The sequence below is a fragment of the Durio zibethinus genome, chromosome 14 (assembly GCF_047325235.1).
Source record: "Durio zibethinus cultivar Kanyao isolate XHJ-2024 chromosome 14, ASM4732523v1, whole genome shotgun sequence".
Lineage (NCBI taxonomy): Eukaryota > Viridiplantae > Streptophyta > Magnoliopsida > Malvales > Malvaceae > Durio > Durio zibethinus.
In genome coordinates, this window is record NC_143175.1 from 8,545,743 (window position 1) to 8,563,013 (window position 17,271).

Here is a 17,271-nt window from a genome sequence, read left to right on the forward strand (position 1 = left end):
TTTTATAGAATAATCTTTCATAAAAAAATTAAAAAAAAATTTGTACACAAGATTGATTTTAAGAGAAACAAAATTCTAATTGTTTGAAATCAAAGACATTATTAAAATTTGTTTATATATTAGGCTTAAGGGTTCAAAAAACCTTTAAACAAAAATTAAATAATTAATTAATACTTAATTTTTTATTACAATCAATAAAGCTTTTTATACTTTTATTTTCAATCAAATAAGTCCTAAATCGAATAGAAATTGTTTATGTCATTATGTTGAATTACAAGTAAAATTTAATAAATACGCGGCACAAAACGTGTATATCTTAAGACTATTCACATGAGAGCACCATTCATAACTAAGAGAAGAGGCAACTTATAAATTGAATGAAAAAGTAAAAAAATTTTCAAGCTTACGTTGCCAACACCCATAATCACGAAAAAGTAACCTTAAACCTGAGACTCTCACTACCTCTGCCAACGACCCTCTAGTTCATAGCCATTACGTTTAACACCACACCACTACAAAACCCATAACGGAATAGCCCATTCACCACCTTTAAGAACCACTTTCGCCACCACAGAAAATTAGACTGAAACTTAATCTGAAAACATCCTGCACCACTCCTTACCATCCAAATAAAATATCCAAAATTACCATTTACCATCACCATTTTGAAAACCAAAGAAATCACTCAAAAAGCACATCTAAAAACCTATAGAAAGAGGCAGTCGAAACCAAAAAATCCACCCCACTAGCAACTTGAAACCTCATTTCCACACCATTACCACCACCACCTAAACACCCACACTGATCGAAACCTTCGTAAACTTCCAACATCTATTAAAGAAAAAAAATTAAAAAATAAGCCACGTCCTCGAGGGAAATTGAAGTAAAAAAAAAGTTAGTTAAATAAAAAAATGAAATGAAAAGTGTTTAGAGTGGGCTTTATAGGGATTGATTTTTGGGTTTTGAAAGAGGGGGGAGAGAGGATCGATTTGGGGAAAAAATGGAAGCCAAAAAAAAAAAAAAAAGAATTGAAGAAAAAGGCCTAATTCAACTGGGAAAGAAGAAGAAAAGGAAGAAAAAAAAAGAGGGTAGAAAAAGAAATGAGGAAGAAAGAAGAAAGAGAGAATTAAAAGGAATAAGGGAGAGGTCCAATTCAGCTGAAGAAATAGGGGGTAATGGTGCTTGGAGATGAAAAGAAGAATAAGAAAAAGAAAGTAAGTATAAGCTTAAATGGTAGAATCAAATTTTCACGTTATGTGTCACGTAAATACCATGTGTAATTCAACTTAACAGTATAAAACAGTTTTCGTCCAATTTAAGATTTGTTTAATCCAAAATAAAAGTATAAGAGTTTTATTGATTACAATAAAAAATTAAGAGCTTAATTGATTATTCAATTTTTATTTAAGGGTTTTTTGAACCTTTAAGCCTATATATTGTTATTGAATTAGATATGATTCAAAAGTATGTTTCTTTAAATTTTTATTATAGTTACAAATAAAGTTGGTCATAGGTCGGATCGAGTTTAACATGATATTTTAATATTTTAAACAAATCCAATCCTAATGCAACCCGATTTTTTAGATCTTATTTTCTATTCAAACTCGTTTCAATATATAATAATAAAGTTTGAGCCCGCCTAAAGCATTAATATTTAAAATTGAAAAAAATAATTTTTTTTATTTTTTATAAATTATTAATTTAATTAATTTTAAATGAATTTATGAATCACTTGAGTATGAATCCAATTTAATTTCACTGAATGCAATATCATTATTTTAATGTTTTGCATAAAAAAATTGGGTTTGATTCTATTATAAGTAATAAAATAAATAAATTTTATCTATTATAAAAAATAAAGTAAATTGACCTTATTTTATTATAATAAAAATATTTTTTTAATTTTTGAATCGAGCCAAGAGTCTGAACTTTAAACTAAAGCTTGATCTTATTGTTTTATCAGACCTCATTTATTTATTCGAGCATTTTTAATGGACTTAATATTCATATTTAAGTCTTTTAAAATTTTAAACAAATTTTTAAATTCCGACATATAAGCTGGTCAATAAGCATGTCTAATTACAAATTGATCTTCAATTTTATTTTTTTCTTTGTTATTTTACATTAAAATTATAGTTCTTATAAAATTTATTAATCATATTATAATTAAAATTTTTTATACATTATTACAAACACTTGCATTTCATAAGCTTAAAATTAATATATATATATATATATTAAAACATAAAATCTCAATTAATCAACCTAAAATTTTCAAATTAGATATTAAAATATTTGAACCTACTGACTCGGTAAATGAAATTGTTTGAACTTGAATTCAGTTCAGCCATGACAGAATCGCATTTAAACATTATCTAAGTTAAACTCAAATAGTTTGCGATGATAGATATCTCATTTACACCTCTACCCCTTAATTAAGAAATAAATTAACCGAAGAACCTATCTGTCAAAACAAATTATAAGGGGTATTTTAGAAAACATAAAATGGGCAAAAATCTGACTATAAAAGTGAGCATGAGGGTCCCTCGGAAACCCTATCACTCGCTCTCTTATTATCTCTCTCTTTTGTTAGCCGCTAGGGTTTTAGCTTCAAATCTCTCTCTTTTTCGAAGGTTCGATTTTCATATTCTCAATTTTTAATTTCGTTTTCCGTTCCTTTTAGGCGATTTATTTATTCATATTTATTTATTTTTCCTGATTTTGATTCGCTGGCTTTGTTTGCTGTTTTAAGATCTTATTTTCATATTTATTATAAGTTCGAAGATCCGTTTGCTGATTTTTTTTATGAGATTGTTTTTATTTTGCTGTAATTTGTTTTTGATTTGATTCTGCTATGTTGTTATTTTGTTTCTACTTTTATTTTAATAATGATAATATTTCCAAGATCTGATTTATTTTTTTATGAGAAATTGTTGTTTTTTTAAGAAGTATTGTTTCTTTTTTTGTTCTGGCTATTTTTTTTAATATGAATGAATTACAAATATTATTATATAAAATAAAACGGCTGCATTTGTGTTATTTTGTTAATATATTGAGTGACATTTGTTTTGGGATTTTGATGTGATTAAAACATTTAATTAGTCTGTCTGATTCAAATTTTCTGTCTTTGTTTTAAATTCTAGAGTAAAATTAGTGTATCTGTTTGGTAGGTTTGATTTAATTGGATGAAATTAGTGTTTAATTTAGGTTTCATTTTTAGCTTCTATGTATCATAAAACGTTACTAAATTGCAAAAGTGGATATCATAATTCATTGAAAATGGGAAAATGAATAAAATGCAACTTAATACTGCATGTTTATTTTGGGGGTTGGGGGTACATTGGCACTTAGTTTAACATGCTTATTGTTTTTCTGGCTGCTCAGTTCTCTGATTGTTTAAGTATAGGATTCTGGTTTAACCTTTTTTATATTATTTATATATATGTTGGTGCAGCTCCAAGGTAATAGTGCATCATGGGTAAGGAGAAGGTTCACATTAACATTGTGGTTATTGGCCATGTCGACTCTGGAAAGTCAACCACCACTGGTCACTTAATCTACAAGCTTGGAGGTATTGACAAACGTGTGATTGAGAGGTTTGAAAAGGAGGCTGCCGAGATGAATAAGAGGTCATTCAAGTATGCTTGGGTGCTTGACAAGTTGAAGGCTGAGCGTGAGCGTGGTATTACCATTGATATTGCCTTGTGGAAGTTTGAGACCACTAAATACTATTGCACTGTCATTGATGCCCCTGGACATCGTGACTTTATCAAGAACATGATTACTGGTACCTCTCAGGCTGACTGTGCTGTCCTTATCATTGACTCCACCACTGGAGGTTTTGAAGCGGGTATTTCAAAGGATGGACAGACCCGTGAGCATGCTCTCCTTGCCTTCACTCTTGGTGTGAAGCAAATGATTTGCTGCTGCAACAAGGTAGAGTTTTGCCTTTTTTTTACCTATGAAGTTTAATAGCTTTTCAGATTCAGCCTAGTTATTATTTTATTGTTTTTTGCTAATTATTCTATTAATTTCTTTTCAGATGGATGCCACAACACCCAAATACTCAAAGGCAAGGTATGATGAAATTGTGAAGGAAGTTTCTTCCTACTTGAAGAAGGTTGGTTACAACCCTGATAAGATTCCATTCGTCCCCATCTCTGGTTTTGAGGGTGACAACATGATTGAGAGGTCCACCAACCTCGACTGGTACAAGGGTCCAACCCTCTTGGAGGCACTTGACCAGATCAATGAGCCTAAGAGACCATCTGACAAGCCACTCCGTCTCCCACTTCAGGATGTCTACAAGATTGGAGGTATTGGAACTGTTCCAGTGGGTCGTGTTGAAACTGGTATCCTCAAGCCTGGTATGGTTGTTACCTTTGGTCCCTCTGGATTGACCACTGAAGTTAAGTCTGTTGAGATGCACCATGAGGCTCTTCAGGAGGCTCTTCCTGGTGACAATGTTGGCTTCAATGTTAAGAATGTTGCTGTCAAGGATATCAAGCGAGGATTTGTTGCCTCAAACTCCAAGGATGATCCTGCCAAGGAAGCAGCCAACTTCACTTCCCAAGTCATCATCATGAACCACCCAGGTCAGATTGGAAATGGTTATGCTCCTGTCCTTGATTGCCACACTTCCCACATTGCTGTCAAGTTTGCAGAGCTCTTGACCAAGATTGACAGGCGTTCTGGTAAGGAGCTTGAGAAGGAGCCCAAGTTTTTGAAGAACGGTGATGCTGGTTTTGTTAAAATGATTCCCACCAAGCCCATGGTTGTGGAAACCTTCTCTCAATACCCTCCACTTGGACGTTTTGCCGTGAGGGACATGAGGCAGACTGTTGCTGTTGGTGTCATCAAGAGTGTGGATAAGAAGGACCCAACTGGAGCCAAGGTGACCAAGTCTGCTGCCAAGAAGGGTGGTAAGTGAACCGAGCTGGTTTTGGCTGATTCAGCGGAAATATATCATGGTTACTTCAACAAAAGTCTGGTTCTTGTTAGTAGGTCAATCATTGGAAGTTTAGTTGCATGTTTTGATGATTATAGTTTCAAGTCATTACCTTATTCTCGAGGATATTGTTCACAGAATTGGGTTCTTGATCGGCGGTGGTGAGGTTTTATTTTCTGAGTCTGTATTCTGTAGTGTCTTGTTTGCAGTGTCCTATGAGTTAAACTTTAAATTGTTTTTATGTTTGTTTTCCTATTATAACCAGCTCAGGAGTTTTAGGTCTCTTCCTGGGCTCCTCTCCCGGAATGTTTTGTCAACATTTTATATAATCTAAACTGGTTTGTTACCCTATTATTTTGCTATGTTATTTTTACGGTAATTAATTTGTTTTTGAGTATCATAACCTGCATGATTTCCTTCTTTGTTTGAAGCAAGTTGCCAAGATTGCTAAGGTAACTGTTAACCGCACTAGTGTCGTATGAAGGAGAAAAGTGGTTTTAGCAAGCCTGCAGTTTGCATATGCTTTTAAATATTGTCACTGATAATGGCCAGATATGGTACTTGTAATTCACGGAGATCTTTTCTACCATTGCTAGTTGTATGCCTAGAATTCCTAACCAAACAGTTACTGCAAAGATTATCTTGCAAATTAAGTTAAACGGCCTAGTTATAGTATTTTTTTTTACATCATCCCCCAAGATATTTGAACTTTGCTGTATGATTTATGAACACATCATTGCTACCAAAATAAATTAGCCCCATTCATAAACCCATATTATCAAGAACATCATGGACACAAAATTAGAGTAAAAAAAAAAAAGAAAATAAAAATTTTACTAGCCAAGGCCCCAAACTATTAACAGCTCCACCCATATCCCGAACTAACAAAAGTACTGGCAAAAAAGGATACAACTGATAATTAAAAAAACAAAAAGACAAAAGAAAAACTAGACTTTCCAGGATTCTAGAGTGGGAAAGCTGGGAAAAGTGTCAGAGTCAACGGTAGCCCCAGTTGAAGCTACAACCTCAGCCACCACAGAAGACTGAAACGGAAGAAAGCTGGACCCAACAACTGCTCCCGAAGATGGCTGCTGATGATCCAATAGGAACGCCGAGGTGTCCAGGGTAGGTAGGTATCCAGGCCCAGCATCACAGGACAACCGGCTTCCGGGTCTCTGCGGTTCTGGCTTCAAGATCGGATTCAGAGACATCTGTGCATTACCAAATCTGACTCCGGTCACCTGTTGCACCATGTGCCTGAAATTGGCCGGATCCGCTGTTATAAAGGTGGTTTGAGAGCGTTTGGAGGAGCGAGACTTGCGTTTGGAGACTTTCCCAGTGGGAGGGGGGTTGGCGGTCCGCTGACGTTTTTGTGCGGTTTCAGGGTCAGAGCCTAAAACGTTTGACGCACTGGGCGTAGCCGTAGATGAGGTGTTAGGGTTGATGAGGCTCAGGAGCGGGGACAGGGAATCGGAGTTGGAAAAGGAATTAGAGATGGACTTCTGGAGCGCTCTGGTCAGAGTTTCGGTATCGCGAGCAAAGGCTTCGGAGATCAAGGAATCAGCAAAGCTGGGACGAAACGTCCACGGTTCGATGTTTGCCAGGTTTTCCAGTGATGCCATCAGGTATTGGTACTCTCTCTGTTTTCCAACAAAAAATTTTTTTTTTCTTTTTGCGGACCTAAAAATGCAAAAGAAAACTTCACAAGAAAAGAATCATCCAGTTGTTATGATTGGTATGGCTGTAGAATTTTCATCCATTTTCGCTAAAACCAAAAAAGAGAGTGATTCCACATGGGGAAACAGAAAGCAGAGAGGGAAAGGGGAGGGTAAGGGGAGATTCACAAAGAAGTTTAAATAAGGCGGTGCTTGATGGGGGGGGGGGGGGGGGGGACCGCGTCGTGGTTACAGGGGACACGCGTCAGGTTTCTCGAACGAAAATTGAGCGAAGCTAAGTTAAGTCTGTCTAACCATGGTTTATAAAACATTTGTGTTGTAGCGACTAGTGTAGTGGCTTTGAGCTACATATTTGACCGCCAAAGCCGCATATTTCGGCGTCCTCCCATTATTATTATTATTATTATTTGGTTTTTCGTTTTTTATTTTCTTTCTTTCCTTATCAGCTGTCGAACCTTCCTCTTGAAGTTGAAGCGTCAAGCACGACAAAATGGGAGCCAGTAAACTCCCTTATTATTATATTATATTTTTCTTTTCTATTAACAACACCTTTTTTGTCTTTTTTTTTTTAACACATTCCCTGTTTGTTTGTCCATCACTACTTCCTTTCTTCCCTTTTCTTTTTTTTTTTAATCTTCCTTCTTGTTCAAAATTTTCTCCTTTATTTGGCCAGGATGGCATATTTTGGGCAACAGTCACTCTTTTTTTTTTTTTTTCTTTTTTTATATGCGAAAAACTCATTATATTTTGGTTGCATCGTGCAAGGTAACTCGTTACTCTTTTTAAGGTACTTATTACGTTTTAATTCCCATTATTTTTGGAAAAAAATATTATTATTATTATCTCACATTTTCTTATCGGTACTTTTTAACATTTCTGTTTTCTAGAATTCTCAGTTTCCTTCGTATCACCATTTCATAATCAAAGTTGCAAAGTTAAGCATACAAAATTATCTGAATTTAAAAAATTCATTCAATTTTTTAAAATAAAAATTGGACTCAAACAATTTGATTAAAAAAAATCTACCATGTGAACCGCACAATTTAAAATAATTTTAATTTAAATTAAAAATAAATTTAAAATATTCAAACTCATTAAAGATTAACTCAAATTAAATTGATTTCATTTAAAAATTTAAAAATTCAAATTCAAATATTACTAACTGTTTAACATCATCAAATAAAGACAATAAAATGATTATCAATCAATCACATAAAGACGTGCCATAATTAAAGGTAACCAACGATTGGGTTAATAAGAATCCGTAAGAATTGGTTCATGGGTGCAGGAAGGTAGAAAAGCGTATGTTAAAGAAATGAGAGAAATGAAAGCAAGAGAAAGAAACTTTAGTAAAGAAAAGGAAAAGGTGGGATCAGCTGTGGAGCTTTTAAGGTTTTCATTTCGCCGGTGGATGAGTTATTTAACTGACCCCTTTTTGACATTTTTTAAACTTTTTTTTATATATCTTATAAGGAAAAGAATAGTAAAAGGGTCTAAGTAATCGTTTGAATCTTATCATTTTATTGATATAATATGATTAAATTTGTTGTATTTTTAACTAAATTTAAATATTAATTTTAAAAAATTAAATTAACATAAATTTTTTATTAAAAATTTTTTTAATCGTAATTATAATATTTTATTTTTAATCATAATTATAATATATTTTATTATTAATTTTATCGCTAATCTAATGGAACTTAAGATGGCTCTTGTGGCTTTGGTTGTTTGGAAGCGGCGGGTAACGATTTGGCTTTGAATCATGACTATTATTCTCCTTTTTCTCTTTTCTCTGGGAAAAAAAATTGTGAAAAAAAAAATAAATCCGAAATTTTTGGTTCAGAATGTACCAAAATGTGTTTACACATTTTCATCATTTTTTTTTTGTTTTTTTTAATTGTATTGTTCCTCCAACAACTACCACGTGTCTTTGACTCTTTGGTAATTCTAATTTCTATATCCTTTGCCTTTTCTCTATTTTTTGTGTTATTCCAATTAATTTAATTCTTTGCCATTTCTAAACCTATGATATTAGATAATAGATACCTCATACCAATATAATACCTTAAAAATTAATTTAAACATTTTAAAAAAATACTAGTTTTATTGTTTAATTTGTTAACACAAACTTTTTTTTCTAAATAAAAAAATATTGTTTTGATATTTTTTTGAAAAATTAATTTATCTTGTGAAAATAATCAGTTTTTTAAAGTTATTTTAAAAAAATAAATTATACTCTAAACCATAAAATGTGTTACAAATTTTATATTTTGTTTAATAATTATCAAATTATTAAATAGAACAAAAATTTTCTTCTTATTGTTGATTTTTTTATTTTTCATTTTTCTTTTCTTTACTCATTTGGCTTAAGATAAAACAGAATGAAGAAATAAAAAATAGAAAAAAAGATAAATTTTTATTTTTATTTTTTAAAAAAACTCAATGTATTCTTTTCTTAAAAATCTATTTTTAAAAACAATAATTTAGATTTAAATCATAGAAATTATTTTAAATTTAAATTATAGAAAGAATGAAAAAATAAAAATTGGAGATGAAAATTATTTTGAAAAAAAAATTAATTTTTTGAAAAATTAATTTAAAATTTTTTAAATAATAAATTATTTATTAAAAATATTTTTTTGAAAAATTAAATATAACTCTTAACTATAAAATTATAATAAAATACATTTTTTTAGTTAAATGATTTTTCGTAATTTTCCAAAAAAGAAAAATATTGTCATGAGTCATACCCTCTTCTTTATTTCTTTCTCAACGAATTTGTCTAATTTGCCTTGACTTATATTTGTACTATGCGACTAAAAAATAAATAAATAAAATTCGTTTTTATATATATATTTAAAAAAAAATAATCGACGATGGCGGAATCTTTTTAAATAAAAATTAATTCAAAAGTTGGAAAGAAAACAAAAAAGATGGCGTCAGCCAGGATGTAAGTGATGACCTGTCATGAGCTAATGATGACGTAGAGAGTAAACTTTATTTAAATAATATAAGAAAGAAAAAGATAGGATTTTGACTTGACGGTTCTCTTGTCCTTTTATTCTTTTTCGGTTCCGCTCGGCTCGGCTCGCCTCTGGCCACAGCTCTTAACATCTTCGGATTTTATGCTACCGCCGTTATAACGGCCTTTGGTTGCGTCTACCCAGGCTGATAACACGTTTTTAGTTGTTTCTTCTATCTCAAATTTTTTTTAATGTTTTAAGATTATTTTCTTTTATTTCTTAAAAAAACCCAATAATCTTACTTTAAGCAAATGTTCAAATTTTCACATATCATTGTAAGTTTTTAAGAAATATAGTAACATATCAAATAATTATAGAAGCAAATCTAGATGTAAGACTAAGTATATTAACAGTTTAATATCATTATAAGAATATAATAACGGTTATCCGAGTGATGAAAAATTTATTTTTTTTTTAAATAATATCTCAGTTTTGAATTTTAAAAATAAAAAAATAAATATTAAAAAAATTTATTTTTTTTATAAAATTTAATTTAATTTGATTTCGAAATAATCGAAGTCCAAAATAATTACAGAACGTTGAAAAATTTCAAAACAAAAAAATAATTATCTATTCCAATGTTAACCTAAATTTTCAATATCAATTTACCCAATTTCATGAACCTCCGAGGGTTTACTTTTTGTTCTTTTGTTTGAATAGATTTTTTTAAAAATCTTTTTCGTTTATGCAACAGTTAATTACAGTTGTCCACAAATGTTGACATTTCAAGTTCTAGGGCTAATTAAGAAGAGAGTTTTTTACTAGAGTAATACTTCAATTTATTTCCACAAGTATATTTACCAATTTTTAGAGAACAATCTCAATCATATTGTGAATAGGCCTCTAATATAAATTTCTATTGATAACAAAAATTCTAACCAACTCATATTAATAATTAGATAATGTATATGTGGATACATGTGGCAGCCAATGAAATCTCTTTAGGGCTTGCTTAGTGTTATTGTTAAAAGCAGTTTTTACGTTCAAAACTACTTTGATTCAAACACAATATTAAAAATTTTGACTTTTTAATTTAACTACTTGATTTTTCAACCCAATCCAAAAAACTTTTTAAAAGGTGTTTTTGCGATGAAAAAAGTACATTTAAGGTAACTTTTCTTCTTTTTTTTTTTTGAGGAAAAATATTCATTAGATTATATTAATTAAGTTTGAGTAGCTGTTACAGTTTTTACCAACAATATCAATCAAGAAACCGGGACAATCCTCTACCTAGATTACATCACTCTCAACACGTTCTTCATATTTTGCAATTGGTGTGTTATCATGTTGCCTTATACTTCTTGTATGCCTTAACGTGCAACTTTGCATTGTTCTTGCGAGCTTTCGGGCTTCATCAAGGATTATGTTGCAGGAAGCGAGATCTATGTTTGCAGTTTCCAGCTTCTTAATTATGCCCAGTGCGTCCCTTTCCAGTATGATTTTTGTAAACCCCATATCTCTAGCCAGTTCCAATGCTTTAACTGCTGCCTAGCTTTTTGCCATCCATGCATCCTGTACATCTTGTATTCTTGCAACTAAAGCCCTTAAAACTTCTCCTTCATGGTCTCTTATTATGGTCCACTCATTCTGCATGTGTGTTCTTATTGAAGCTTCCATCGAAATTCACTTTTACCTCCATGGCAGGAGGAGCTTTCCAGCCCTCAATTCTACCAATGCATGATATCTCGTTTTTCACTTGTGCTGCTTCCCACTCTTTTAAAAACGATACCACAAAACTATGAGTTTGTTGTGGACTTCTTTTTGTTCCTTCATACATTTCTTCATTTCTACCGTTCCATATAGCCCAAATTGTTATGATGAAATGCCCGAGCCTTTCTGCAATAAGATTCTCACCCATCTTTTTTATTCAGCTTGCTGCGTCGTTGATGGTATCATTCTCCGTCTCCCATACAAAACTTGCAAGGCGCAATATCTCCTTTGCCGTTGGACAATCATGTAGAGCATGAATAATTGTCTTTCATGGTTCATCACATCTTGGGTAACTTTCTTCTCCAATTATCTTCCTTGTCATTAGCTTTGATTTTACTAGTAAAATTTCGTGGATCAACCTCCATCCAAAGACTTTCACTTTATTTGGTATATTTGTGTTCCATAATCTTTTCCATTGAATCCTATCCCATCCACTTAGATGCTGTATATCCTCTGTAGCCAACATGTCTTCCTTTAAGAGTCTATAACCCCATCTAACCGAGTATAACCCATTATTATTATAGTGCCATATCTGTGTGTCAGGTTGGTTCAATGATCCTGTTGGAGTGGCACAGATAGCCTCGGCCTCCTCAGCATTGAACAGATTATGCACCAAATCCTTGTCCATTTCTTTGTCTCGGTGTCTATCAAAGCACTCATCAGCATGTTCTTATCTACACCCTCCCTGGGTTGTAAGGGTTTTATCTCACCTTGATTTCCATCCATGTATCCTTCCATATTGTTATTCTTCCGTCCGTGCCAACTCTCCACCGAATCCCTCATTTGAGTAGGTTTAGAGCACCCCAAATGCTGCGCCAAGTGAGGGATGGGTTACTTCTTAGTTCTGTTTCCAGGAGGTCCTCATTTGGGAAATATTTCCCTTTTAAGACCTATTTGCCAATGAAGACATTATTTTTAGCAGCCTCCATCCTTGTTTACAGAAAAGTGCCCTGTTGAAAGCTTTCATGTCACGTAACCCCATTCCCCCTACACTTTTTGTCATACACATCTTGCTCCATTTCATCCAGTGTATTGCTTTCTTTTTCTTCCCACTACTCCACCAATAAGAACTCAAGATGCTATCAATTTCTTCGCATAACGACTTTGGAAAAGAGAAAACGTTTATTGCATACGAGGGTACTGCCTATAAGACCGCCTTTATTAATACTTCCTTCCCTCATTTTAACAAAATTCGATTGCTCCACCCTTTTATCTTTTTCTTGATCCTGTCCTTTAGGTCTCCAAAAGCTCTTCTTTTTGTTTTCCCTACCATTGTTGGAAGCCCCAATTACTTCTCTGGATTGGATATGACCCGTATCCCGAATGTGTTCTTCGCTTCATTTATCCGTTTTTATCTTGTGTTGTTGTTGAAGAAAAGGATGGATTTTTTGAAGTTGGTCAATTGCCCTGAGTCTACCTGATATTTCCTTAGCATTTCCCTTATCCTTTCACTTTCCTTCCTGTTAGCTTTCGTGAACAATAAGCTGTCATCCGCCAAAAAGAGGTGAGTGACTTGTCTATGAGCTTACACCAAAATTGGCCTCCCTTCTACACTTTCTTCTAATTCTATCCAATTTTTTCTGATGCAATTTAGTTTTGCAATAGAACATATTGCATGGGGATCTTCTCTCTCTTTATCAAGTCCTGGAGAGCACGAACTGCCTATGGGTTCCTAAAGCCATAGCAGTTCCAAGATATGAGCCTCATTGTCTTTGGCAGGACTAGGATCCAGTCGCCACCGTTTTTCCAAAGTTGTCCACTTCAGCCATACGATTATCCCTCTGTTTTTTCTTCTCCCTATCCAGGTCCATGAAAGTGTAATCCACGATTTGTTCTCTATCCGTTCTTTTTGCTTATTTTTGCCCATTTGTTCATGAAGGTAATCCTACATATTCCTAGCCTTTCTTTTCCACATGTTCCTCTGGGTTTTGGATTTAGTTTCCATGTCATTAGTAAGTCCCCCATTCATCGCATCAACAATTACTTCTTGCTCTTTTGGGGTGCCTTCCTTAATGTTATCATTCACCATTAAAACATCATCCTTTATCCCCCCGTTAATTCCGCATTGGATCACGTCAGCCTGCTTTTTCTATACAGTTGTAATCTCTGAGCTAGGTATGATCACGTTTCCATTTGAAACAGCCAGAAAATTCGCCCCTAATTCCATCTGTAAGTTTACGTCTCATGGTAGACTCCCTGATTTCTCGTCTTGTTCCATGCACAGACTTCTCTGTGTGTTGTTGCCATTGTTTCTGGCCGGTTGGACTATATTAATCTGCCGTTCCCTTAAGCGATCATCTGTACAGAAACCCTAGTTTCCCTACCATCCACCTATTCTCTTCCTCCTCCCTTCCCTGTATTATTTCTCCATTGGGTTGTAGACTCTCCTTTTCCTCCTCCATTAGGTTTATGAACTTCCACAGTTCTTCTAACTCGTCAGCCATAACTCGTAATCAGAATTGCTTCACCTTTTCCGAAACTAAAGACTCCGTAACTCTAACTGTTGAAACTTTTGGTGCGAACCCAGTGACTAGCGAGACTTAAAAAAACTCCTCTCGCATAACCCAATTTCTAAAGAGACTCAACTTTAAGGCTTTGTTTGGTCGGATTGTTGAAAAAATATGAGAATAGAAAATTTATTAATTTAATGATTAAAACTTATAACTATTTTTTTATTTTGTAGCTTAATTAATAAATTAATAAATTTTTTATTCTCATCTCCTTCAATCCTTTCTACCAAGCAAAGCCTAAAAATTTTATATGGCAGCTCCTTTTGAGCTAACCAAAAGACATCTCAACAGTAAACCAAAATATAAAATAGTGTATTTAGTATGAAAGGAAGACAAAGACCCTTTGCTTTGGAACTTATATAATCTATAAGTAATTTTTAAAATGAGTAAGTCAATTTAAAAAAATTGTTATTGTGTTACATGTACCATTATGAAATGTTTTACCATCAATACAAATATAGATATAAAATAAAAATTCATTAAAATTTTGAAATCATTATATAAAATAAAAAATACATATATATATAATTTGAATATAAATCTATAAAATCAAAATTAAAAATTAAATATTGAATTAAGCTTTATCAAAATAAATTTACATATTTAAATATAAAAAACTCTCACCTCAATCCCTAATTTTAAATTTTAAAACCTAAAGTATCCTTTTGCCTCAAATTTATTCCAAGCACATGTCAACGTAATAAATTATGCAGTTAACTTTCATTTTAAAAAATTTGCTATTGTGTTACATATATCACTATGAAATGTTTTACCATCATAAAAAAAATATAGATATAAAATTAAAAATAATAACATTTTATTTATTCAATTAATTGTTTTGTTTATTTTTATCTTACATTTTTAAAGTAATTTGATAAATCTAATTCATGCATACATTTTTCCATGCATTGTTTTTGTCAAATATATGTTTTTTTTTTTTTTTACAAATTTTAGACGTGGATAAAGATGAGTAAATAAAATAAAAAAAATGAGAAATAAAAGTCCAAAATAAAAAAATACAAATACAAATAAAAATAATATATTTTCTTTTTTGTTGAGTTGGAAAGGGAGGATTGAAACTCTGTTTTCTTAATTAAGAGATTATACACAAATCAGTGAATCAAATATTTGGGTGAATAATAATAATAATAATAATAATAATAATAATAATAATAACTATTATTATTATTATTATATTTAACCTAAAAACAAATAACAATAACAATAATTTAAAAAAAAACAAAGATTCAATTATATTAAAAACAATATAACACTATTAAAAAACTTATATTAGTAATAATAAAATTAAGATAATAATTTAAAAATATTTATTTTAAAAAAATTTAAAATAATAAAATTTAATTTATTGAATTAGTATGAAAACGAAAAACAAACAAAAAATTGCAAAAAGAGTAACGAGTTAGAACCACAGTTGACATATGGCATCCATAAGTCCATTGTAGTTTGTTTTTATATTAGGTATAGAAAATAAACCCATTGTCATTAGCTTTTATATTCGTTATAGATTATAGAAGATAAACCCAATGTAATTGCTTTTATATTACAATTAATTTAATAAATACAAAATAATCTTTTAAATTTATTCCGTCAATATTTTTTTAAATTAACTAAACGTATCAATACTAATTCTTGTTATATCCTATTATCAAATATCATAATAATTATTTTATTATATTTTATTTTTTTAATTCCTACAAAATATCTATTTTATTCATCCTATTCTATGTAGTGGATCAACCCTGCCATGAATGACTGAAAAATGAAATTGCAAAAAACTTACAAGGAACCATGGCCCATGTTACTTGTTGCTAAGTCCATGACTGAGTGGGTTGCAGCAGCATAGGCCCATCAAGGCTTTTTCTTAATAAAAATAATAATAATAATAAGTCCACTTGTTTCATTTGTTTTTTTAATGGTGTGGAGGCTGGCGGAGAAAAAGAGCATTTATCTGGCTTATCCACTACGGGATTGCAAAGAAATGGCTCTCCTCAGATTTAATCCACTTCCCTGTACCACTTCTTCTTCAGTTTCTTCTTGCTCAAAATCCTTTCCCATTGCTGTTTTACCAAGTAAGTCACCCTTTCTTTTTACTTGATATTCTGTGGGGTTTTTCATCGAACATTTGTTGATATTTTGAGTCCTTTGATAACGCGTTGTAATGTAAACATTCTTTATCTTGTTTGAAAAATTTTGAATTGGTTGTCAGTTTACAGGATGCGGCTAAAAGCCATTGATCATCCTCACTCAAAATGTTTAATTGCCACACAATTTGTACCCAACAAGAAAAGATTGGCCATGACTGTAAAAGCATCTTCTGCAAGTACCGATGGCGAGGCGCAGCTTCCAGCAGAAACCAAGAAGGAAGCTTTGCCAGTGGAACGGCTGCCTTTAGAGTCTAAGATGCAGCAGATGATGGAGCAGAAGATGAGGATGAAGCTGGCCAAGAAAATAAGACTTCGTAGAAAGCGACTTGTTCGCAAGAGGAAGATGAGGAAGAAGGGACGATGGCCGCCTTCTAAGATGAAAAAATTAAAGAATGTGTGACCTTAGCAGGTTTCGTCCTCACCCTTTTGCTTCTATTTGTAGATGTTATTATTTATCTATCTTTTTGTTAATCAGTGATGAACTCTCAGTGAACTGAATCTGCTTGCTGTTATTCAATTTCTTTTTGGCTAGATTCTAGACTTGTATTTCTTTATCCGATTTGATAGACAAATGTCCCAAGTACCTGCATGATTTTGCTATCTTTTAAGCACAATTATTTCAGCTAATTTTTTTTTAATTTAAAAGATTTCACCAAGCATCAATCAACTCCGAGTTAGTGTCACGGACCGCGTATGAGTTCTAGACAAAAAGGATACATGACAAGACTTGCTCAAAATGGTGTGGCTAAAGTACCAAGAAAGATAGAAACCGAAGCGTTACCCTAATGCGTGGACCAAAACCAAAGTTGGAGTACAAAAATATATTCGTGATGAACTGCATGGTGCTAGGCATGAGAACTCCCGGCCCGTGACATTAGCATGATCAATGTCATATCAGCAACTTTTACATGGAAAATTTGACGATGTTAATAGTTGCAATAACATCAACAAATTTTGATAAACTAAAGGGATCCTTTCATGGGAAGAGAGATTAAATCACAGCAACTTTATCTTAACATAAAGACTAATTGCAAATTTGACATTTTTTTCACATAAATTCCAAAAATTTTCTAATCTAAAAAATCTACACAATAGACTAAAATTATTCTTACTGAAAATTAAAGCTTAATTGTCCTCAAACCTTGATTTTAAAAGTGCTTGATGAAGACATAGAAAGCCTGATTTTGAATCAAGCTGTCCCTTCCTTCCCCCGATGTATCTTGTGAAAAAAAAAAAAAA

General features: G+C 32.2%; 4 protein-coding genes across 4 annotated transcripts; 2 read left to right on the forward strand and 2 right to left on the reverse strand.

The window, feature by feature from the left end:
* The first annotated feature begins 2,557 nt into the window (after nt 1-2,557).
* LOC111295620 (elongation factor 1-alpha-like) lies at nt 2,558-5,302 on the forward strand. Its single transcript, XM_022889169.2, has 3 exons — nt 2,558-2,633; nt 3,455-3,936; nt 4,043-5,302. The coding sequence occupies exons 2-3, from the start codon at nt 3,475-3,477 to the stop codon at nt 4,928-4,930; spliced, it is 1,350 nt and encodes a 449-aa protein (XP_022744904.1). The 5' UTR covers nt 2,558-2,633; nt 3,455-3,474; the 3' UTR covers nt 4,931-5,302.
* Nucleotides 5,303-5,684: 382 nt separating this feature from the next.
* LOC111295621 (calmodulin-binding protein 25-like) lies at nt 5,685-6,772 on the reverse strand. Its single transcript, XM_022889170.2, has one exon. The coding sequence runs from the start codon at nt 6,568-6,570 to the stop codon at nt 5,896-5,898; it is 675 nt and encodes a 224-aa protein (XP_022744905.1). The 5' UTR covers nt 6,571-6,772; the 3' UTR covers nt 5,685-5,895.
* Nucleotides 6,773-11,625: 4,853 nt separating this feature from the next.
* LOC149515016 (uncharacterized) lies at nt 11,626-11,985 on the reverse strand. Its single transcript, XM_089742959.1, has one exon. The coding sequence runs from the start codon at nt 11,983-11,985 to the stop codon at nt 11,626-11,628; it is 360 nt and encodes a 119-aa protein (XP_089599085.1).
* Nucleotides 11,986-15,778: 3,793 nt separating this feature from the next.
* Nucleotides 15,779-16,563, forward strand: LOC111294476 (large ribosomal subunit protein cL37-like). The gene is made up of 2 exons (XM_022887784.2): nt 15,779-15,957; nt 16,095-16,563. The coding sequence occupies exons 1-2, from the start codon at nt 15,801-15,803 to the stop codon at nt 16,430-16,432; spliced, it is 495 nt and encodes a 164-aa protein (XP_022743519.2). The 5' UTR covers nt 15,779-15,800; the 3' UTR covers nt 16,433-16,563.
* Nucleotides 16,564-17,271: the final 708 nt, after the last annotated feature.

Coding starts and splice junctions, on each gene's coding strand:
- LOC111295621 (XM_022889170.2), bottom strand. CDS start 6,570: ATGGCATCACTGGAAAACCTGGCAAACATCGAACCGTGGACGTTTCGT.
- LOC111295620 (XM_022889169.2), top strand. CDS start 3,475: ATGGGTAAGGAGAAGGTTCACATTAACATTGTGGTTATTGGCCATGTC. Junction 3,937..4,042: donor TGATTTGCTGCTGCAACAAG/GTAGAGTTTTGC, acceptor ATTTCTTTTCAG/ATGGATGCCACAACACCCAA.
- LOC111294476 (XM_022887784.2), top strand. CDS start 15,801: ATGGTGTGGAGGCTGGCGGAGAAAAAGAGCATTTATCTGGCTTATCCA. Junction 15,958..16,094: donor TCCCATTGCTGTTTTACCAA/GTAAGTCACCCT, acceptor ATTGGTTGTCAG/TTTACAGGATGCGGCTAAAA.
- LOC149515016 (XM_089742959.1), bottom strand. CDS start 11,985: ATGGACAAGGATTTGGTGCATAATCTGTTCAATGCTGAGGAGGCCGAG.